This window comes from Capsella rubella, unplaced genomic scaffold (genome assembly GCF_000375325.1).
Source record: "Capsella rubella cultivar Monte Gargano unplaced genomic scaffold, Caprub1_0 scaffold_24, whole genome shotgun sequence".
NCBI lineage: Eukaryota > Viridiplantae > Streptophyta > Magnoliopsida > Brassicales > Brassicaceae > Capsella > Capsella rubella.
The window spans coordinates 42,829-67,039 of record NW_006238902.1 but is presented as its reverse complement, the minus strand read 5'-3'; the positions used below and the strand labels follow the sequence as shown (position 1 = coordinate 67,039).

The window sequence follows — 24,211 nt, the reverse complement described above, 5'->3', positions numbered from 1 at the left end:
TACGAACTATCTCAGATGCGTTTAATAGATTGTGTTGTAGTAAAATGTTATCAATGTGTTATGGATTTAACTTAAAAGAAGTTGCTCGAGAGATGTATTAATGGCGAACGAATATACTTGTCGGTGTGAGCCGCATGTTTAGACTCGGTCAACGACCATTTAACCCAACTTTGCCTTTGAAATCGATATTATCCGACATGATCACTCACCAGAGATTCTGCGTCTTGTTACCTTGTCTCTCTCCGCCGTCCAATCCAAATTCTCGGTTCGAATGAAATTAATCTGTTGCACTAAACATACAAAAAAAAATAGAAGAGAAATACTAAAGTAGTACGTATACACTAGTAGATTACATTTAGTCTCTCAGTAAATTAATCGAACCGGTTTCTTTTTGGCTATTAATGCATGGGGTGGTGAGTTATAATAGTAGTTCGTTCTAGTTTCGACCACCACAATCACCATCGTACGAACGAAACAAATTTGGAATGTTTTATTTTTAATTTTTTTTGTTCTTCGTATTTTTCTGCATTTTACATTTGTGTGTGTTAATTGGAAAGATATAAAATCACCGGTCGTATACTTACAATTCGTAACAATTCAATGAAGAAGACTTTGGCAAACATTTAAGTCGTACCTAGCAAACATATTACTGCATAATTCTTCTACTTTAAACCGATAAGGCCGACTGTTACAAAGTTTGGCAAACATTAGAACTCCTAATATCTATCTATAAACAAAGTTTGTAACAGTTCAACAAAATAAAAATAATATTAATAAGGAAGGTAAAAAAAAAAAAAAAAAGGTAAACAAAAAACAACTACACTAAATTGTATTATGTTACTTATTATTTTTACCTATCATCGCTACGTCAATTGTCATATCTTTTATGAAATTTGATTCTTTGCCTAAAATAATCACAGTTTAATAATATTTTCGTATTTATTTGGATAACGACAATTACTCAACCCGAATCGTATGTGATCACTATTTCTTCTCTTTTCTTTCTTATCTCTTTTAACTTAATCACATAATTAATTATAGACCAAATTCACAAAATTTTTAATTATTATATAGGATATACTTATTTTTTCTATTAGTTTCAACTTAATCAAATATTATGGAATTCAAAGGCATACAACTTTTAAAGGACCGAGGAACCTCGATCGCCGGTTGTCACTAATATTTCATATTTACGTTCATAGATTTCATATTGTTATTTGTTAGTATGAAAAAAAGAAACGTTGGTGGCAATACTTTCGTAAAATTTGTGGTTGTTGTTGTTTTTTAGAATTTTAGGTGTCGTATAAAAGTTATAATTATATTTTTTCGATTTTTTCTGCCTACATTTGATAAATATTATTTAAAAAATATAGAATGCACGTGTCTTTGGTACGTCCATGCAAAACTAGCAATTAGAGACGACGAAGAACGAGGAGCAGCCAAATCCTACATGAATTGGACCACTCTTTTTTTTTTTCCTTATAAAATCAGTGTCGTTTGTTTGTTTTTTTTGAATTGTTAAGGCAAAACTAAAAGTCTACTGTTACACTAATTTAGTTTTCACATATACAGCTAATTCTAACATTTTTCATGTGGAACTTATATGTTTTGAATTAATGACCGTTTTGGTACATTATTGGAATAACTATTAGTGCATTTTGATGTGATGTTTAAGATCAAAATATTTTATATACACGAAGATTTTGTTAATTATTTTTGTGGTTCAACCAACACCTTTAGAATAAATATATAAAAGTATTAAAAAACTTTTTGCTGCCTAGTTATTCAATTATTGGTTGAACCACCCCTATTTCTCTTCGCATTTAATTTTTACACTAGTTACCAAAACTTACTTGATTTATTATGTCTAGGTATCACCCACCCACCTAGCATTTCGTAGTTACAATTAACAACTATACATATATATATATATATATATATATATATATATAGGCAGGAAAATATGGCGTGAAGTGAAGACTGAAGACCAAGTGGGGTGATACTGATATATGTTTGTGTTAACCACAACAGTCTCATATCATCCAGGCAAATCATTAATGAAATCAAACAAAGAAACATCAAATCACTCATTTCGAAAAGATTGTGATCAATTTCATTCAAATCAAATGGACTATTAGATTAGTATCATCAGATACTTATTACTAGCTAGACCCTATCTATAGTAATCGGAGTACTCCGAACACACTTAACCACAGTAACGTACGACGAACACGAGTAATTATTACTGTACCGTACGACACCTTTGCAAATTATATCCCAAAAGTTAAATTATATTCGCACGGGAAAAGAAAAAAAAAAAAGAATAGTTCAAATTATAAGATCCATTAGTGCATTGATTGTTTAGTACGTAATAACTGTTAACCACTAAAAGACATAGGGGGTGATCTTATAAAACAAAAATGTCTCTTCAAGTAGTTTTCTTTTAATTTTTAACTAACTAAACTTCCTCCAGGATTTAAATAAAAGATGATTGCATTACTAATTAAATTTACACAAGACAAGAGTAACAGCATCATCATCAGTAGAATCGAGAACCATGGTGGGTGAGGTGGGCCATTGACTTGGTTAGAAATGAAATCCAAAAATATGTGCAAAATGTTATTGGGCCTGGTTGGTCCATTAGAATAATATAACGGGCCATCTCTCTCTCTCTCTCTCTCGCAATAAGACACGTCACGTCATCTACACGTGGCGTTAGCATATAGGTCAGTCTTTCAGGGTATATACGTATGGACTTGAAATATATATATATTGACAAACACATAGAGTAATCGACCTAGCTCCTTACAAAAGAAAAAATGAAGAATACGAAAGTGATTCTTCTCTTTTATCAACATAATTACCTTCTATGTCAAAATATCGTATGTAAAATATTTATATTCATTGTTTCACATCTAGATAAATTTATACACACAAGTATCGTTGCAGTTTACACAACTATAGTCTATACATGTATATATAATTCGTTAAAGCATAATTTGTTAACTTTATCATTAGTTGTACAATTTATATTACATATATCACTTGACAAGTTTTTATTGAAAAACTGATATCTTGATAAACTATTTTCTTTTTTGTTTACTTATATACAACTCTATGATTCACATAAGATACATATAAGTGTACAAGGGATTTTCTGTAGATTAGTGCTATTTTTTGTTTGTCATCAGATTAGTGGCTATTAATAAGTTCTTAATGTTTGGACAAAAGTAATCGATTCGTTTAGAGACTACGGAAAACGAGAGAAACAGTCGAATATTGTTTTTATTGATTTAGAATATCAAATAGCAGCTACAAGAATCAAAGCACAATGAACAATCTATGAAATCTTGTCAAGTTTTCAGAGTTGATTCGTGTGCCTTGAAGGTTTAGAGAGTCTCTTGAGCTCTTTTTCTCTTCCCCAATTGTGCCGATGTAGCTCTCCTTTTATAGAGAAATCCTCTTAAGCTAATCCTCATGGGATTGGGCTAAGAAACCGCCTTTTCACAAGATAATCACGCCTTTTTTCCTATTTTCGTGGTCAGATAAGGTTGCTTCATAACAGAACAAAGTCGGTCTATTAATCTTGCTACGGCCCGTATCGGCCCGCATCGACCCGTATCGGCCCGTTTCGGCCCGCATCGACCCATATCGGCCCAATTCCTATCGTTGGCCCGTTTTGATAGAATCTTCTAAAGAATATCCACTTGTTTTATATATATATATACATTTCATCATATTTTCAATAGAACTTATCTACTATAATTTATATGATTAAAATTATGTCCAACACTTAACACTACAAAAAATTTCTTTAAATATTCTAAACTTTTAAAAAATTGTACTGATGATTAATGCTTTTAACTTAGATTCTAATACCTTCGTTGATATTTTTTAAAAAATAATGGCATTGACATACAAATCTTTTGCTTTAAAGTCTTTTTTTTTAGTACATTAAAGCTTAAAAGAAATAAGAAAAAACTCGTTACTAAATGGGTTGAAAAGATCACTTGATAGTTGTTATTTTTTTTTTGGTCGAGTTGATTGTTTTTAATTAAAGCAAAACATAAAGATTTTTCCATTTCAATAAAACAGCCAGCTAAGTAATGTGGAGGAAAATAAATGTAACGGATTTTGAATACAAAAAAAAAAACGAGAGTTTCGATATTTTGAGTTTGAAAACAAAAGATGAGTAAATGCAACTTGCTTAATCTTTGGTTTTTTAATAGAGAGATTCAGAAACAACTAAGAGTGGACTTAATAATCATGGTTTCCTAACAAAATATATATGACACATCGTATTGATAATAATTTCAAATAAAGAAAGAGTGAATTGAAACCGGCAGAAGTTAAAAGAAAATATTACCAAAATAAAGAGATTAATTGATAATCTACAAATAAGAGAGAAAAGGAAATTATGTGTAGAGGATGGAAATGGGGAAAAAAGAAAAGTGATAAAAGCTAAAAGCTAGTAGTAGTAGAGAGAGAGAGAGGCATTGTAATAATAATTAAATCTTGAGGGAAGATACATTATATATAAAAGAATCAAAGACATAAGGCAAAAAATAGTGTCAATAAGCCGTTTCCTTGAATGTTACTTTCTAAAATTGGGATTCTATACCATAATCATGAAGATTTTTTTATTATACATTAATGATTTACTATTAGCCCTATATATGGAACTATTCATAATTACAAGCACCCCCCGATCTTGTTCAGACACATATTGCTCGAGAGAAGAAAATAGGTCTAATAAGTCTTTTGTTCCCTTTAATTTGAGCATATGGAACTCAACCTCTCCACGCCCACATCATGTTCCTCCAGCAGCATCTCGTCATCCTCGCATCATGAGATCATCCCAAGTACCACCAAGGGCCGGAAAATGAAAGAGAAGGTGTCAGCCGCTGAGCCACCGATGGAGACGACTCCTCGGCTAGAGTTCCGCTTCCTGTTCGACGAGAGTATAAGAAACTCTGGTTTTGGAGATGAGGCACAAGAAGGGACGAGGGCGGAGCCTAAAGCGAGGGTGTTTGCATGCACCTTCTGCAAAAAAGAGTTCTCTACGTCGCAAGCCTTGGGAGGACATCAAAACGCTCACAAGCAAGAGCGATCACTGGCTAAAAGGCGTAAAGAGATCGAAGTAAACTATCCTGGACTCTCCTCCTTCTACAGCAACCAGTACCCCCCGCCAAGTGGCGTTTCCTACAACGGCAGCTCCTCCCACTATGATCTCGGGGTTCGTTACAATCCTAACATTGCTAAAACGTCTAAGCCCTATCCTTTCAACATCTTTAGATGTCGACTTGGTTACAGAGGGCTTAATATCCCTCTGCTTTCTCACCTCTCCGTTCCAAAGTCTGACGATTTGTCCACAAACTTGATTGCAAACCTAGAGGGCAGCATCAACGAAGACATCAAAGATGATCAACCCGACACTGATTCTGATATAGACTTGTCTCTCAAGCTATAGATTGCCTTTTTTTTCTTTTTCGGGAGGGTTATATTTTAGTAGTTTGTTTCTTGGTTCTGCATTTCTTTTTCTTTTTTGTTATATTCATTTCTTTTGTTTTTAAAATGAAGTTTATATTGGTTTCAAAGATTAAAAAACAAAAAAGTGACTTTGAATTTCCCTGGTCTTCTACTTAAGTACGTACTACGAACAAAAAAAAATACAAAAAGTGTTCATTAGTTTTATGTTAACTTCCGAATTTCAAAACTTCATCAAAAGCTTTTTGTGTCGATAACAGCTTGTATATTTGATAACTAAATAAATACTAGAATATACGCGACATTAATCCTTATGATATTAGAAATAGAACCAGTTAATATCATTTATGAATTGGATTATATATTACTATTAGTCTATTAGCAATCTGCATAAACAGCCAGAGAAAAAAACAATCGAAAGTGCTAATCAAAAGCTACAACTAAACCGTTACTCATACAGTACTATTTGACTTAAAAGAGTAATTAAAACTTGTGGTACGGGTGAGGTGTAAAGCTTGGGAAGAAAAGGTTTCAGTAATGTGATATCTGTTCAAGTAGACAGTTTACAATGCCACTAAAGGACATTTTGGGTTAAGCTAAATAAGCTCCTCTAGGATGAAAGAAAAGTCCTCTCTTGGGATTGGGGCTTAGTAGGTGAAGGTTGCATTCGATTACCCTCCACTAATAGCAGGACGCTCAACGGGCAAGCAAAGAGCGCATCAGACAGGAAAGGTGTGTGTGTCGCTGCATCAAGTCTGCGTTGGGATTACTCGTGAAAGAAAAGAATCTCAAGAATGCTGCCACTTAATTAGCCAGGCAAGTGTGGCGTCAAACTTCCTAACAGGATCGACCCTTCCAACAACTGCAACAGGTAGAAAACATTTTTACTAACCAATTCAGAGACGTATACATAACATCAGGCCAAGAATAAAGTAAAGGACATGTATTTGTCTAATCTGTGTAATATGTTGAACAAGACAGTGATCCAATCAAATATCATTCATCTTTTAGATTCTATATATTTATTTTTCCCTGTTCGTTCCCTAGTTTCTTATTCACGCAAATTAATTAAGTCTTGATTGATTTTTATTTCTAAGGGTATTGAATGTATTTGAAACCAACCTTAGAAGAACAAAGACAAACAATAAGAAAATGAAATAACAGTTTGTATGGATTGACTCTTTTGTGAATTGTGAGAGTAATGAAACAGAGAGTTGCTTCCGTACGTAGAGGCTTCCAAAAAGAGCAAAAATTAACCAACTTCTTTGTGATATAAACAGATTCAGACTAAATACTTTAAGGCCGTTTTGGTTTTTTGTTGTTTATAGTCTACTAGTATTAAACTGTCCCACTTAAAAGTAACACTTTTATTACGACATAACATAACCAAAAAGAAAAAAAGAAAAAGAAGATAATGGCATATGATGCTAGCTTTCACTAGAGTAGTCATATTTACACAATCGTACCAAGAAAAGAGAGAGTACAGAACCTAGTCTAGTCATATAATAATACCTCACCACCAAGACATCAAACTCTTGGATTTAATAATGGAGTTGCCAAATAAACGTGGGGCGGAGTTAGTGTTACACAAACCTCAACCTGGTTCACGGCTTACTTATAATTTCTCATAAAACAAAACAAAAAGAAAAACCAATAATTGAAATCTGAGAGTGGGCGTTGTTATGATTCACCAAATAGGTTGTTGCCACTTCTGATCATCCTTAAAAAGTTTGTGTCTTCTTCTCTCAGTGCTTTCTCTGTTGATGTATATATATACCTCTACTCTACTTTACTTTGATATTATTAATAAAGAGAAAGGAGATAAATTGCTATTATTAATGTCCTCTCAGGTTCACATTCAAAATTAATGAATGCATGCTGTTAAAAAAATATTGATATATAGATATAGTAAGTGATTATGTGTGTGTATGATTAAACATATATCATCTCTCTTTTAGAGAGAAGAGACAAACAAAATATCTCCCAAGTGCCAAGAACAGAGTCTGTAATTGTCTTCTTCTTAACTGTGATTTATTTATTTTGTCTTTTCCATGATGTTACATCTCTATAAAATTGTGCAATCATCCACATATGTCATATATATCATATAAACTTTAAATAGTAGTATATAAATGCCAAAAAAAGAAGAAAAAAGAGATAGAAGAAAAGGAGGAAGGTCCCCCACAGCCACGGTGAGTGTCTTAAAAGATAACCACAAACAAACCAACCCGCAGAGACATAAACCAAAGTTTGTAAAAAAGACTTTGGGGACTCCTCGTCACGTCTCTCCCCACACCACACGTTTTTTTGTGTCCTAAAGAAGAAGAAGAAGAAGAAGAGACTCCCTTTTATACTTTCTTTGTGGGATGCATCGACTGCTGCTGCTTGAATCCCGCGGCGGTAACGAGACGAGCGTCAGCGGCGGTGATGGGTACCTGAGGGACATGAACTTCGACGCCAACATGGTTATCATACTCGCTGCTCTTCTCTGCGCCTTGATACTTGCGCTTGGCCTGAATTCCATCCTCCGGTGCGCCATGCGATGCGGTTTGGGGTTATCACCATCTCGTTCTCGGACGACGACCATGGCCGTGGACGACAGAACTGGATTGAAGAAGCGAGAGCTGAACAAGTTTCCTGTGACCGCTTACGGTTCGAGCGACGTGGATATAGCGGCGACGGAGTGCGCAATCTGTTTGGGTGAATTCGCGGACGGCGAGAGAGTCCGAGTTCTGCCGCCGTGTAATCACAGCTTCCACGTGTCTTGCATCGACACCTGGCTTCTCTCTCACTCTTCTTGTCCTTATTGTCGCCATTCACTCATCCCCCCGCCGGGATCTTCATAGATATATTTTTTCTCAATAAAATAATTAACCCACCCAACTACTACTAGTATGCCCTAGTACATACGTTTATTACAGATTCCTATATATGTATGTAGCTAGTGATCTCTTAAAGTCTTCACTTGTTGTACTAGTTGCATTTATGTTGATGCCTACAAAATACGTAACCTCTCCGTTGCTGCTACTTGCTATGTTTTAATAGAGATACTGTAAGAGATATGAAACCCGAACGAATAAGGCCCATCTTATTTAGGCCTATTCACGTAGTCCGAAAAGCCCACAGCTGTCTTTCCTTGTTTGGCTTAAGGTTATGTCGCCGCCCTAATCGACCGACAGGTGAGTGGAGTGATGGGTGGTGATGATTCTCATTCTCAAGAGCAGAGGAGGAGGAGGAGGAGGTTAGGGGCGGTGTGGAAGCTTAAAGTTTGTGTGAGAGCCAATCGTTTCAGTTTGAAACTCAATCTACGTTCTTGGAAGCTTCACCGGTTGTCATTCTCCCTAAGATTCCGGAATCATCATCTCAAAGTGGATTCTCAATCCAAACACGATTGCGTCAGATTCCTACGGCGTCTCGCAATCTTCCGTAGGCGGAGGCGGGGAGAAGTGGATACGAAGCATCTCATGGCATTGGTTAGGAACCGAGCTGTGCTAATGGCAAAGAAAGCAAGAGGCGCGGGTGCCCTAACTCTAGTGATCATCATCCTTTTCAATTATCTAATGCCATGGACCAAGCTGAGCACCGAATCATTCCAATTAGGTTATGCGTTGTTTGGTATTAATTAAGAACTGATTAAGGCCATTTCAAAGTGTATTCTTTGTCCTACCCTTACAACATACAGCATTAATAATAATATACCACACCATATATATTGTACCCAATCTTGAAAGCAGAGAGAGGGTATCAAGATTCCGTCGTGGTGCCTTCGCGCATCAGCATCATCGGTTTTTAGCCTTTTAGCCTACCAGGCCCAACAAAACCTGTGTAATTTTTTTAAAAAGACTATTGGCCCAAGCTAAGGCCCACTTCTTTTTCTCGTTCTTCAACTGTTTCAGATGTCATCCCCTGATGTCCTGATGTGATGTGATTGGATTTGTTCAGTCAGTGTATCTCTCTTGTTTTGTTTTAATGTCAAAGCCTTAATTTGTTGGGGAGATGTTAGCCCATGGTGCTTTTGAGTTTTGAGAGTGGAAGCCAAAAAGTGGAAAAAGGCTGGTGAACAATAAACTTGTAATGGGATTTCAATTTGTAATCGTAAAATTCAAAAAAAAAAAGAATGAAAAAAAGGTAAGGTAAGGACCAAGGAAAATAATAAGTGAACTTACATAGTTATTACAGTATGTGCTTTTTTAGTGTCGTCTAACGAGGAGAATAAAGGAGAGACACGACATGAGAAAAGCGAAGACATAATGATATTAAAATGCACTAAAAAAGGAGAAATGTTTTGTATAACAAATCTCAAATCTGAATCGCCTATACTCTATTAGTATGATTACATTGAGGTAATCTTGTTTCGACATCTGTACGTTGCTCCTGACCACCATCTGTGATGGAGTAATGAATGTATTATGCATGGCTTAAATGTATGCACATTAGCTGACAAAAGTAAAATTTTAAAGTTTTGGGGTAATGAAAATGAGAAGTGAGTAAGAGCGTGGGGCACTCCAAAACCAATACAATAATGAAAGCATTACCGGAAAAGCTCATGCTTGGACCCTTGGCGACTTTCACTTCACAATGTGATGCAGCGCAGATATAAGATTCGAGGACGAATCTTTTCTTGGCCGGCGAGACCTGATGCAACGAGATATTTCAAATACCTCTTATTATTATTTTTTAATTTATTTATTATAATTATTCTAGAATATTCTTAATTTTAGGGTTTTATGCTTTATTATAAATAGGTTTCTTAAGCCTCCTATTGTATTCAGTTATTTTGATATATTGATTAATCGAAAGATTTAAAGAGGTTATTATAACCACTGTGAATAGTATTCACAAATTCAAGAGCTTTTGCGAAAGCCCTGAGAGGAGGACTCTCAAACCCTAGATTTCCGGGTATTCTGAGAATCAACGGATCTCTATTCCTATCCCTAAAAGCTTCCGCTCCACCATTTGGTATCAGAGCCAAAACGGTTCTTTTCATGATGCCTCCAAAGAATTTGCAAGACCAACAAAACGGACTACATGATGCTTTACGACAAGCATTACTGGATTTTACACAGAATCTTGCTAGAGCCCTTGAGGTACACTTTCAAGCTCAGCTTCAATTGATTGATCGACTGCAACAACAACAACAAGTTTTTCCTCGTGATAACCATCGATTCAATGAAGATGTTAAACCCGATGTTGAAGACGATGTTGATGATGAAGTTGTTGAAGGCGATAACAAAGATGGTGATGTTGTTGATGAGGATGATGATGGAAACGATGGTGATGAAGATGACAGCATGGTTTCAGAGTTCGTCTTGAAAGAGAAAGATTTTGTGAATCTGCTTTGTGCAGATACCGGGCGAAATCGGATATGTGCAAATTTCGGGCAAGATACGGTTCGTGCAAATTTCGGGCAAGATACGGTTCGTGCAAATTTCGGGTCAAACCGGATTCGTGCAAAATTTGTGCAAAATCAAAAGTTAGTTATTAAAATGGATCTGCGAAGATTTTCCTTGTTGAACACCCTGCTGAAGATTCGAGGGCGAATCTTTCTTGGCCGGTGGGAGCTGATGCAGCGCAGATACAAGATTCGAGGACGAATCTTTTCTTGGCCGGCGAGACCTGATGCAACAAGATATTTGAAATATTTCCAAATATTCTCAAATATCTTTAGTTATTATCTTTAGTTAATTATTTATTATTATTTTAGAATATTCCAAGTATTAGGGTTTTAAGTTTTATTATAAATAGAGACTTTTAGGAAAATTTGATGATTGATATTGATTTTGATTAATAAAGTTGAGAGGTTTTTCCTTTATAAACGAGCTTTCGAGCACGGGGAAGAGTATTCCCAAATTTATCCTTTTTATCGCTTCCGCTCTCCACCATTACCTGATGCAACAAGATATTTGAAATATTTCCAAATATTCTCAAATATCTTTAGTTATTATCTTTAGCTAATTATTTATTATTATTTTAGAATATTACAAGTACAGTAAAACCTCTATAAATTAATACTCGATAAATTAATAATCTCTATAAATTAATAAATTTCTCCGGTCCCAAGTTGGGACCAGTGCAATTTTAGACACATTTCGATAAAATAATAAGATAATATTTTTTTTGAAAATCCTTTGTAAATATATGGTCCCATCAATATTATAAATTAATAATTAGGTAAAATTTTCAAAATATATGTGTATATAGACACAATATTTTTTGTTAGAGTTTATCTCTAATATTTTACTATATAAAAGTTGTTAAAATTCTCTTTCAAGACATAATAATTATTATTTTCTTTGTTAATGATTATATAAAATACTAATTATCATGACTAAATCTTATTTTTAAATATCTTTTTGAAAAAACTTTCCAAATTAGGAAAATCTCTCTATGAATTAATAATTATTAATTTATCGATAAATTAAAACCTCTATAAATTAATAGATTTTCATGGTCCCAACATTATTAATTTATAGAGGTTTTACTGTATTAGGGTTTTAAGGTTTATTATAAATAGACACTTTTAGGAAAGTTTGATGATTGATATTGATTTTGATTAATAAAGTTGAGAGATTTCTCCTTTATAAACGAGCTTTCGAGCACGGGGAAGAGTATTCCCAAATTTATCCTTTTTATCGCTTCCGCTCTCCACCATTTGGTATCAGAGCTGTGTCTCTTTGATTTCTTAATCAATGAACGATTCTGGTTATCACATGGCAAGTGATTGCATCTACCCTATCATGGACGAAAGTCCTTTTATCGAGAGAGAGGAGAACCACCAGATCTACAGAGAAATTGTTGGTGATCCGATCTATGATGTTTATGAAGACGATCTGATTTGTGCAAAGTTCGGGCGAAATCAGATCCGTGCAAAATTTGGGTTTTCTGTAGAAATCATGAAACCACTGATTTGTGCAAGTTTCATGCAAGTTCCGACCTGTGCATCTGTCGAGGAGGTGATTTGTGCGAAATTTTGGTCAGATCCGGTTCGTGCAATTTTTGGGTCAGATCTGGTTCGTGCAAATTTTGGGTCAGTTACAGTTCGTGGAAATTTCGTATCAAACCGGGATTGTGCAAAAATCGAGCAAAATCAATTGACAGAGATAAAGATGGATCTACAAAGATCTCTTTTGCTGAAAAATCTGCTGAAGATTCGAGGGCGAATCTTTCTTGGCCGGCGGGAGCTGATGCAGCGCAGATACAAGATTCGAGGACGAATCTTTTCTTGGCCGGCGAGACCTGATGCAGCGAGATATTCCAAATATCTCTTATTATTATCTCTTAATTTATCTATTATAATTATTATAGAATATTCTTAGTTTTAGGGTTTTATGCTTTATTATAAATAGGCTTCTTAAGCCTCCTATTGTATTCAGTTATTTTGATATATTGATTAATCGAAAGATTTAAAGAGGTTATTATAACCACTGTGAAGAGTATTCACAAATTCATGAACTTTTGCGAAAGCCCTGAGAGGAGGACTGTCAAACCCTAGATTTCCGGATATTCTGAGAATCAACGGATCTCTACTCCTATCCCTAGAAGCTTCCGCTCCACCACAATGGTGGACTTCTCTTTTCCCTTTATTGTTTTGCTTTATGGAAAAGAAAAAAAAAAAATCAATAAATAAAAGCCAAGGAATGATTATTATGAACATAAAAATATATTTTGTGAGTGAGTGAAACTCTCGAGTAAAGCTGTAGTGCGCCTGACTGACTCTTATTATATCCCTTCAAATGTATGTTTGCACTTTGCAGAATCATATTTTATTACTTCTCTTTTGCATCATGCATAAGCAGATTCAAATCGGATGTCAAATAAAAGGGCATAGCAAACGGAAAAATGTTAACACAAAGGGATTAAGGGTTCCTTTGTTGACCAACACTCCTTTTAGAGCTACGGATGTTTTATCTTTTGAATCGACTTTATACATAAAACCTTCAACCATTGTGATTGCTATGAAACCCGAGTGTAACTGGTGAACTCACAAGAAATACCATTTTATAAAAAAAAAGACAGAAAGCTATATATATATTTTATGCTAATATGAAAATTGAACAAGGAATGAAGGAATACAAGGATAGATTGATTCATTTGCAGTTGATGAATCACTCTAAGTCATGAGAGGGACTCTGTATCAGCTCTAATATCTTCACCACTTCTTCCATGTCCGGCCTATTCGACGGCACTTGAGAGCCACATACCAAACCTAGTTTAATCACCGGTATTGCCTCCTCCGCTGGAAAATTCCCTCTCAACCGTGGGTCAACGCACTCTTCCACCCTCCCTTCTTCTAATCTTTCTCTCACCGTCTCACACAGCACCACCACGTCGTCTTCTGCGTACTCCACCGGCCTCTTCCCCGTCACCACCTCCAGCACCAGAATCCCAAACCCATAAACATCGCATTTGTCGGTTATCTTCACTGTTCGGCATGCAAACTCCGGGGCAGTATACCCCAATGCGCTCTGTACCTTGCCGCTCAAGACGCACCTATCCAGTGCCGAAGCCAAAAGCCTGGCCAGCCCAAAGTCAGAGACTTTAGCCTCTCCTGTGGCGTCTACAAGCACATTCGTTGCTTTCAGATTGTAGTGAGTGATGTTACTGCCATGCAGATAGGCTAGACCTCTCGCTATCCCTAGAATGATGCTGAAGCGTTGACGCCAATTTAGGCAAACACTCTCGTCTCCGTGGAGATGTCTGTACAAGCTTCCACCTGAAACAAACTCGTGGATCAGGAGCTGCAGCGATTGCGTCCAGTAGTACCCTTTAATCTCCACCACATTATCGTGCCTCAGCTTCCCGAGTTTTCTCATCTCTCTCTCGAATTCCTCCTGCGACTTTATTAGACCCGACACTGTAAGTTTCTTGACTGCCACAGGACGCCCATCGTGGAGATTTGTCTTGTAGACCACTCCGAATCCACCACGACCCAGCTCACAGTCCTTGTTAAGCAACGCATCAGCGCCTGTGGTGTCAAACACGTCGGCTTCGCCTGAGAACATCACCAGCTTTCCAAATTCTTGATCTTTGCTAGGCGAACAGCTGAACGTTTCTCCAACCGAAAGAGCGAGAGCAGTTGCTGCATTGTGACGGGAAACACTAGATCGGGCGTGCACGTTGAGGAGAGTGACAGCCACCACCCCGATGGCAATGAAAGCGGCTGCACCAATCGCGATGAGGGCAGATATGCTCAGAACGCTCTTCCTGATCTGCCCAGTGAGAGCTGGACCATTGGTTGGATTGGAGGAGTTGGGGTTGAGGACGATAGGTTTGGGGTGGACAGAGAGACATGAGCGATTCACCACGGAACCACAGAGGGATGGATTTCCCGTGACAGCAGAGAGGGGGATGGTGTTGAAGAAACTTCCAGCTGGCAGCTCCCCTGTGATGTTGTTGTGGGAGATGTTGAAGGTCAGGAGATGCAAAAGTTTCTCTATTTCTTTGGGTAAGCTTCCCGAGAGATTGTTTCTCGACAGGTCAACGTACTTGAGGTTGCTCAAACTGCCAATGCTCGCCGGAACTTCACCGGATAATTCATTCTCTGACAGATCTCTGCACAGCCACACATTGTTACATTATTCGAGCTATCAGATATGAGATAATACACGAAAGATTACAACATGAGAAAAGTGACTTCTTGAGCACTACTTACATTGCGTTTAAAGCGGAACAGTTAGAGATCTGTACTGGAATCTGGCCAGAGAGGCGATTTCTCTGCAAATTAAGTTCTTTCAAGGAGATGGCTCCTCCGATCGCAGAAGGAACGGTTCCATTGAAAAGATTACTACTCAGATCAATAATCTCAGCGACTTTTAACCCTCCAATGCCGGTCGGTATGGAACCGAACAGAGAGTTGGTGGACATGTTAAGCTGCACCAAACTTGTGAGGACCCAAATGTTAGACGGTAACTCACCGGAAAACCTGTTTGACGACAGATCGAGGACCCGAAGATCTTGAAGGAAGCCAACGATGGGAAGAATGGTGTCGTTCCCTGATCTTTTGTGGAGACTAAACCTGGAAAGGGAGGAACTTTCAGAGTTCCCGGTGAACATCCACTTAAGCACATCTCCTGTGAATGAGTTCTTGCTGATGTCAATGGAGATCAAGCTGGAGCAGTTGGAGATGGTCTGTGGGAGCTCCCCAGTGAGCATGTTAGTGGATAGGTTGAGTTCCTTTAAAAACTCGAGATTACCGAGGGAGAAGGGGACATTGCCTGAGAAGTTGTTTGCAGAGAGATCAAGGGTCTCGAGAGAGGCAATGTCACCGATCCAATTAGGGATTTCTCCGGCCAGAGAGTTTCCTCGGAGACGGACAGAGGTACAAGAGCTGATCGTTCTCAATGAATCCGGAAGATTCCCAGAGAAGTAGTTGTCACTAAAATCAAGAGATTTAAGGGAAGAGCACCGTCCAATGTCGGAAGGAAGGTGGCCGGAAAACCAGTTTCTAGATAAGTCGATGAGACGGAGATCGTAGAGAGCGGCGAGACCATCAGGGATATCTCCTTGGAGGAAATTGTCAGATAAATCAAGAGACTTTAAGCTCTTGAGGAACCAGATTTCGCGTGCTAGTCTCCCAGAAAGTTGGTTGCTTGAGAGGTTAAGATGGGTGAGAGTAGAACAGTAGCTGAGGGAGACTGGGAGAGGGCCTGTGAGTTTGTTGTTGGCCAAAGAGACTGACCTCAAGGACCCGCATTGCTCGAAGAACCCGTCTGGGATCCGACCCGAGAGATTATTGCCGCTAAAATTGATGACTTGGAGGCTGCCGAGGCGAGGGAACTCGGGGTTAAGGTTTCCAGTCAGGTTGTTGTTGGAGAGGACCAAGGTGTGGAGGAACTGGAGACGGAGGAGGCCACGGCCGATGTGACCGGAGAGAGAGAAAGCGTCAAGTCGGAGCTCCGTGACACGATTGGTGGCAGGGTCACAAATGCAACCGACCCAGTTGCAGGGATCGTAGTCTTCAGAGTTCCAAGAAGCGAGCTTTGAGAGAGGGTCGTCGAGGCCAGCCTTGAAAACGATGAGACCCAAGACGTCGTCGTTGAATGTCGGGTCTGCCGTCGCTGAAACGGCGAGGAAGAGGAAGAAGCTGAGAGAAACGGCGCCGTTCAGCATTTCCTCTGAACAAAACAGTGGCCTTCAAAGATTAAAAGGAGCTGAGAGGGGGAAAAAAAGAAGAAGAAAGGATATGAGACAGAGCTCAAGTAAGGTTGATGCTGGAGAGGGATGACAGCAAGAACCGGCCAAAAAGCTTCCTCTTCTTTTTACTAGAAATTATGGCTGAAAAAACAATCATGAAGAGGAAGACAGAGGAGTTTTAACATGAGAGCGAGCGTAAGGAAGGAACTGTTGGTTCTTTGAGGAAGAGATGGGCGGCGGGCGCAAGAAGAAGGAAGGAAGAGGAGTTTGAAAGGGTTTTGAATAGAGAAAGAGTAAAAGGGAAGGTAGAGAGCATTAATGGTGGATTTTTTTTTTTCTTCTTTCGTTAATGCACTACACTCCTCCACTAGATTAGAATGAGTGCAGCAAATAGAGAGCGAGAGAGAGACTTGGCCAAAGAATAAAAAGAGAAAAGGAGAAGTACGCATAAAAAGAGAGACTCTTCTGTAGTAATCTCCGGAGGGTTCAAGTCTGGAAAGACACAGTCCTCTCTCTCTCTCTCTCTCTGATCCCTTCTTTTTATTTCTTTAATTTTGGTACCCTCCTCCTTTCTTTCTTTCTTTATAAGAAAAGTAAAAATAAATAAACAAAAATCTTTCACGCTCATATGATCATTAATAATAGAAGAAGAGAAGAAGAAGAAGAAGAATCAGATTTGAAAAATATAAAGCAATCAATGGAAGCAGCAAACAGAGAGGATGGAGTAGAAGACAAGTGATCTCTTTCTCCCACAAAGCCTTTCTTTCTTGTCCCTGAGCATGCTATTCTACGCCATCATTTCCTTTCTTTTTTATTCGATAATTAGTATCATTTTTTAATCACAAAGTTAAGTGAAAGGAATGATTTTATTTGTAGACAATCTAAAATCTATGAAGAAGAGAGATGGTGTTCGACCTTATTTATCTATAAAATTCCTGTTGACAAAAAAAGAAAGAGAGATGGTGTACGTAGAGCTTCCACACCTCAAGCACTACTACTACTACTACTAGTCTAGCTAGTCGTACCACTCACGCATGTGTTTGTTTTATCAATCTTTTGATTATGCCAACACTGACTTTACTTTAAATAAGCTACTGACTGACGGAGTTGTTTATTTTATTACATTTAGATTAAAACCACTTCAATGAATGCACACAGTGGAGAGAAGTGGCGTAAACGGTGCTCACTCCATCTCACTAATCTTCCCGTTGACTTGTATGATTCATTGACGCTCTTCTCTTCTTCTTTTTTATCCTTCTTTTCTTTTTCTTTTTTTTTTTTTTTTTTTTTGTCATCTAAAGAACTAAATTACAAGCTTCTCGGGAATAAACTCTCCTCTACGAAGAGCCACGAAGGTGCCGATGTGCTTGTGTAGGAGAAATGAACTCCACGGCATCTTGCTTTCTTTGCAAGGTAGTCTGAGCGCCCGTTTTCCTTTCTCGGGATACGGCCGATATTGAAGTCCAAGAAAGAATTCTCCAGATCACGAAAGGAAGCATATTCAGCTGCAAACGTGGGCCAATCCGATGGCGCCTCCAAAACAGCAAGGATATCCGAACAATCCGTGGCAAAGCTAGCGTTGAAATGACTAAGCGCTAGCATACTCTCCATGGCCCAAAGAAGGGAATCCCATTCAGCATGAAGGGGTGAGAGGGACCTTCTAACACTCTTGAGTCCAAACCAAGAGTGGCCTTGCGAGAAATTTCCTCTATCATCCAGTAGGATCCACCCAAGACCACTAAAAGGATCGGAATCCAGCCAGGAGGCATCACATTGGCATTCTAGAATTGGGGAGGATAGGGGCCTATGGACTACCAAAGGAGGTGGCGGAGGATCTGGCGAAGCATCTGCTTCCATAGCCCGCCGCCACACTTCTGCTTCATGAGTAGCAAGCAGAAGGGTCTCCTCAGGTGACACCCTTATATTCTCAAATAAAAACCTATTACGGGCTTTCCAAATAAACCACAAAATCCAAGGGAAGTTGTGGATATTGGATACGTCTATCTCCAATTCTTGACCTCTCCAAAAGAGAAAATCAAAATTGTAGAATAGAGATTGGCGAGGGAACACCGTCCCTGAAGAGGGTATTGGGGATAAAGCCCAGACCTGCCTAGCCGGAGGGCATTCGAAGAGGTGATGGTTAATTGATTCCTCTTCATGACCACAACGGAGGCAGTCTTTCTCCCTACCAATGTGTCGAGAGAAAAGTCTTTGGCAGGTTGCAACGCAACCCGAGAGACATTGCCACATGAAATGCTTTAGCTTTCTTGTGGTTTTAGTTTTCCACACTTGTGCCTGGAGTGCCGAAACATCCGGTCCCTGAAAAGGGAGGTCACAAGAAGGGCGGGAAAGATTTCTCGCGGCCCAATATCCTGACTTAACAGTATAATTCCCTGATTTTGTGTGAACCCAGCTATATCCGTCACTCAGGTAAGTCCGACTAGGGCGAATGCCCAGAATCAGAGGGATATCCGATGGGTCCACAATAGCATTCAGAAGTTCAAGCTTCCATTCCTGAGTATCCCTATTCAGTAGATCATTGACATACAAATGCGGATCCTGAAAAGCTAGAACACTTTTAGCAGGTCGAGGTGGGATTGTGGGAAGCCACAGGTCAGTCCATACCCGAGTTAACATTCCGGAGCCAACAGTTCTGCGCAGTCCTGAAACAATCAGAGGCTTGGCAGAAAAGATACTCCTCCATCCATAGGAGGGACGATTGGCCTTTACTATCTGAAGGGGGTCGCTAAATCTATAGTATCTACCTCTCAAAACTCTACTCAACAGAGAATTTGGGAAGCGAAGGAGTCTCCAAAATTGCTTGGCAAGGAGTGCCTGGTTAAATTCACCCAAAGTACGAAACCCAAGTCCTCCTTCCGAGTGTTGGGTACATAATTTGTCCCAGGCTATCCAATGGATACCGTTACTCTCCGATCTGGTTTTCCACCAGAAGTTAGCTATGGCGCTACTTAACTTCGAAAGGATAGCTTTGGGAAGTAGAAAGCACGACATAACATATGTCGGAAGAGCTTGGGCTACCGCCTTGATAAGTACCTCTTTCCCCCCTTTGGAGAGGAATTTGACAGACCAAGTACTAATTCGCCTTTGAAGTCTATCACGGACAAAGGAAAAAACTTGGGTTTTGGATCCATAAATTTTTTCGGGTAATCCTAGATAAGTACCCATACCACCTTCGGTCTGAATGCTTAAGATATTCTTAATGTTGGTACGGGTTACTGGAGACACCTCGTGCCCAAACATCACAGAAGACTTTCCTTCGTTAAGGAGTTGGCCTGAGGCCTCACCGTACCGGCGTATAACATTTAGAACTTCAGTCCCTTGATCAGGAGTCGCTCTACAAAAAAAGAGACTATCGTCCGCAAAGAGAAGATGGGATGTCGAGGGACTAGCCCGAGCAATTTGAAGGCCTTGAATTTTGCCTTGCCATTCTGCTTCATTCAGCTGAGCCACAAGGGCTTCAGTGCAGAGTATAAAAATAAAGGGGGAAATTGGGTCCCCTTGCCTGATTCCCCGTGAGGGTTTTATATGTCCCTTCGGGGTTCCATTTATGATAACTTGGTACGACACCGAAGAGATACAAAACATTATCATATCAACCCATTTCTGAGCGAAACCCATTTTCAGCATCAGAGCGTTAAGAAAGGGCCATTCCACTCGATCAAAAGCTTTACTCATATATGTTTTAATAGCCATGAAATTCTTCCTACAATTCGAATTCGTACGGAGGGCATGGAAATTCTCTTGAGCAATCAAGATATTATCCGTAATAAGGCGGCCGGACACAAAAGCCGACTGAGTCTCAGATATTAGGTCGGGAAGAAATTTCTTCAGTCGAAGACTAAGAATCTTCGAGAGGACCTTATAACATACATTACATAAACTTATTGGCCTGAATTCCTTCATCGATCGAGGACGATCAGTTTTTGGAATAAGGCATATGTTTGTCGCATTCAGAGATTCATCAAAAGAACCGGTCGAATGGAAATCTTGGGCTAGTTTGACAAGGTCGTCTCCAACTATATCCCAGAACCGCTGGTAAAATAGGGCCGTCAGACCATCAGGGCCTGGAGTCTTCTCGGGGTTGAGGGAAAAGAGGGCCCGTTTAACCTCATCACGAGAGAAATCTCTTGTGAGAGATAGGTTAATTTCCTCAGTTATGGACACGGGAACAGCCCGGAGAACAGAGTCCACATCCCTGGGGTTGGAGGTCGTAAATAAATCTCTGAAGTATGAGACTGCAAGCTCCTCAATCCCATCTTCATTATCTACCCATCTGTTGTCCTGATCAAGGAGGCCAGTAATCCTATTCCTAGCCCGCCGTTGTTTGGTAGTAGCATGGAAGAATTTGGTATTCTTATCACCATGTTTTAACCACGTCTCACGACTTTTTGTCTGCCAGTACAACTCCTCCTCTCTATAAGCATCACACAGTTTCCATTTTAACTCTAAAAGAGCTTCAGAGGTGATCTCTGGATTTTCTTGAGCTGCGTCAATTTGAGATTGAAGGCTCAGAATAAGTTTTTCAGAATTGGTCACTAAAGTCTTTTTCCAATTCGAAATAGACACCCGACATGTTTTAATCTTTCGGGGAAGAAAGCTGCCTCGACCATGTCTGGAGAATCTCCAACCCGCCTTAACAGCTTCTTTTAGGCCAGGTTTTCCAATCCATCTCTTATCAAACATAAACCTTTTAAAAACTTTAAGGGGTCTATTTTGAACTGAGGCTAACATGGGTCTGTGGTCGGATCCCCACATTTTAAGATACTCCACATTTGTGTGGGAAAAGATATGGTGCCATTCTTCATTTCCCAGAGCCCGGTCAAGGCGGGAGCGGATTAAACCGCATTGTCGACGACCTGCCCAGGAAAGGAAGTTCCCTGTAAAAGGAAATTCAAGCATACCACAATTTTCAATCATAGTCCGGAAAGGGAGAAAGGAGGATTCAGATCTCCGTTTCCCCCCTTTCTTCTCATGGTTTCCGGTAATCTCATTGAAATCTCCAATCATGAACCAAGGTTCAGAGCGATTAATCCCTATCCGGGTAAGACGTTCCCAAACTTTTTCTCGGTTTTGAACAACCGGATCGCCATAAACAAAGGTAATATAGACACGATTTCCATCAATAATAGTTTCAATATCCATTAATCGATCACTAAGATACAAGAAATGAACCGGGTAATCCCGAGAATACATAAGAGCAAGACCCCCACTCGTACCCATCGGTTCAATTGTTTGAAGACAATCAAACCGTAGCGTAGTTTGGAGTTCTTGAAGATACAAAAGATCATTTTTAGTTTCTGAAAGAAAAAGAAAACCTGGAGAATACATACGGCACATCTCCTCCAGTCGGCGTTTGGTAAGTTTAGCACCCGCCCCTTGACAATTCCACGCTAGGATTTTCATGGTTCGGGTCCGGAAGGGTTAGAAGGCCCTACCGGAATGGTACCATGACTTGAACTCTGACGTTGAGACACCATAACCACCCTATTACGGGTAACAGAGTTAGCTTTCTTCGGATTGGTCTTGGAGGAGCCCAGTTTGCTCGAGTGACGGAGGAGGGGAGAACCACCTCTCGCAATTTGAATCTTTCGAGAGACAGAACTGATTTGGAGAGATGGGCTTTTGCGGCCCCTTCTGGAAAAACCTTCAGCTTTGTCTTTTCTTTTGGGCCTTTTCTTGCTTCCCTGGCCCAAAAGGGGAAAATCACCTTCCAACGAAACATGCTCGATGGAAGCGAAAGACGAGCTACGCCCCACCGACTTCGGCGAGACCACGGCAGAGGCGGGGGAGGTCGGCTTAATCACGGTCAAAGCTTCTTGGTTTTGTAATTCCGCATGGAGATCATCGCCAAGGAGGTCGTCGTTTTCCATCATCCTCCTGTCCATGAGATTCAACTCCAACTCCTCATCAGAAGGCGACAGCTCCAATCCAACTTCCTTGTCCGGTTCTGGGCCTTCCGCTTGAGCACGATCATCATCCTCTTCCAGCGTCATCTCATACCAGCTTTTCCGGCGAGAGGATTTTGCCGATTTGTCAGCCAGGGAAAGCTTCTCAAAAGAGAGATGAGTAAGAGGCTCAACTTGAGGGGTCTCCTGGGTTGTAAACCGCAGGGATTTCTTCACTGAACTACCCGTGTCAGGAGTAAGCTCAGGAGGGGGTGAGTTCCGATTCTTGGCACCAAGAGAGGAAGACCCATCCGGAATCGATTTCTTCTGAAGATTCAAACGGAAAGGCCTCTCACGAGCAAAGGCAGGAGACAAGTACCCTTGCTTCTCTTTGGCTCGGGGGAGGTATGACTCCGAAATTGTTGCTTGGGAGTCTGAAGCAGCAATTTGCGAAGGCTCTGAAGCAACCAGAAGCGAATTGTGGCAGAGAGCGGGTTCACGAGCATGAGACGGCTCACCTTTGTCCAAGCCAGGCCCAAGAGGGTCCCTCACAATCAGAGAGTGAGACTCCAATCTCCTTTTCTTCCCCTCTTCCACCTCCTTCCCTTTACCAGAGTATGGAAGAGAAGTACCATCGGGATAAGGATGACTCGATCTCGGAGAGCTCTGGCGCCGGTTAGGAGAGTCCCAACGAGATTTCTCCTTTCTTGATTCCTTGACCGGAGATAAGGAAGACCGAGAATGAGAGCCAGAGCTTCCATCCCGGAGATGACGCTCACGACCTCGTCGAGAGCCTGAGACCCTTTGCGGTGGAAGAACCGCACGAGAGTAGGGGTTTCCTTCACGAGCCGGAGCACGAAAAGCTTTCTCCGTCTCGTATTGCCGCTGGTACAAGATACGCTGCTCCTTGTTTAGGTGGGGACAAAACCCAGCTTCATGACAGATCCGGCGACAGAAGTTACACCAGCGAATGAGTTTCTCGTCAAAGAGGGCTACAGAGACGACCTCCCCAGAAGGGATTTGGGTCTTCTTACGGAACTTCAGAGGAGCATCAGCCTTAACAGAGACTTGAATACGGCCGTTAATGGTATCTGTTTCAAGGACCGTACCAAGAGAGGTTCCAAAGTTGGTGAGAGTTTCGACTGTCCAATACTCGGAGGGGATGCCATCAAAGCGGATCCAGAACGTCATAGAGTCGGGGAAGGTAGACCCAACATGGGGTTCCCATCTTTCCAGAGCAAAAGACCACCTATTAAAGTGGCAGGGGCGTTTACTGTGGACTTTTTGAAGATCAGCTTCAGATTCAAAGTAGAACTGGAAACGTGAATCACCAAGAGGTACTCCACGAACTCGACCTTCCACATTCCAAATAAAGTCTTTGGGGAGAGTAGTGATGAGAGCCTCAAGGCTTCTACCTCCTTTGTGAAAAATTCTTCCAACAAGACTGAGGTTGAGTCTTGCAAGGACAGCTTCATTATCAACCTGAGGGAGCACCACTACCTCATCATCGTCATCCTCCATCTCGGGAAGAGGGGTTTGGTGCTTGGGGGGAGATTCTCTATACCAACTTGGTCTGGGGCGTCTCGACATGATGAGAGAAAAAAGGAAAAGAGGGTGAAAGGCCTTCGCAGCTGAATATTATTGCCTCTAGCTTATTTTTATCCTTCTTTTCTTATATATGTATA

The 24,211-nt window shown here is 40.0% G+C and overlaps 6 protein-coding genes across 6 annotated transcripts; 3 read left to right on the top strand and 3 right to left on the bottom strand.

Moving 5' to 3' along the window:
- The first annotated feature begins 4,726 nt into the window (after positions 1-4,726).
- LOC17874459 (zinc finger protein 4) lies at positions 4,727-5,524 on the top strand. Its single transcript, XM_006279283.2, has one exon. The coding sequence runs from the start codon at positions 4,784-4,786 to the stop codon at positions 5,468-5,470; it is 687 nt and encodes a 228-aa protein (XP_006279345.1). The 5' UTR covers positions 4,727-4,783; the 3' UTR covers positions 5,471-5,524.
- A 2,013-nt stretch (positions 5,525-7,537) lies between these two features.
- Positions 7,538-8,514, top strand: LOC17874470 (RING-H2 finger protein ATL74). The gene has a single exon (XM_006279268.2). The coding sequence runs from the start codon at positions 7,854-7,856 to the stop codon at positions 8,331-8,333; it is 480 nt and encodes a 159-aa protein (XP_006279330.1). The 5' UTR covers positions 7,538-7,853; the 3' UTR covers positions 8,334-8,514.
- A 101-nt stretch (positions 8,515-8,615) lies between these two features.
- On the top strand, positions 8,616-9,204 carry LOC17874461. Its single transcript, XM_006279279.2, has one exon. The coding sequence runs from the start codon at positions 8,679-8,681 to the stop codon at positions 9,111-9,113; it is 435 nt and encodes a 144-aa protein (XP_006279341.2). The 5' UTR covers positions 8,616-8,678; the 3' UTR covers positions 9,114-9,204.
- A 4,252-nt stretch (positions 9,205-13,456) lies between these two features.
- Positions 13,457-17,177, bottom strand: LOC17874458 (leucine-rich repeat receptor-like protein kinase PXC2). The gene is made up of 2 exons (XM_006279269.2): positions 15,140-17,177; positions 13,457-15,039 (listed from the first exon to the last, which is right to left on the bottom strand). The coding sequence occupies exons 1-2, from the start codon at positions 16,594-16,596 to the stop codon at positions 13,593-13,595; spliced, it is 2,904 nt and encodes a 967-aa protein (XP_006279331.1). The 5' UTR covers positions 16,597-17,177; the 3' UTR covers positions 13,457-13,592.
- Positions 17,178-17,928: 751 nt separating this feature from the next.
- LOC111829070 lies at positions 17,929-22,368 on the bottom strand. The gene is made up of 3 exons (XM_023777744.1): positions 21,027-22,368; positions 19,809-20,861; positions 17,929-19,607 (listed from the first exon to the last, which is right to left on the bottom strand). The coding sequence occupies exons 1-3, from the start codon at positions 22,042-22,044 to the stop codon at positions 17,929-17,931; spliced, it is 3,750 nt and encodes a 1,249-aa protein (XP_023633512.1). The 5' UTR covers positions 22,045-22,368.
- LOC111829068 lies at positions 22,063-24,193 on the bottom strand. Its single transcript, XM_023777739.1, has 2 exons — positions 22,349-24,193; positions 22,063-22,100 (listed from the first exon to the last, which is right to left on the bottom strand). Exons 1-2 carry the CDS (start codon positions 24,114-24,116, stop codon positions 22,063-22,065), a joined length of 1,806 nt encoding a protein of 601 aa, XP_023633507.1. The 5' UTR covers positions 24,117-24,193.
- Between the last annotated feature and the right edge of the window lie 18 nt (positions 24,194-24,211).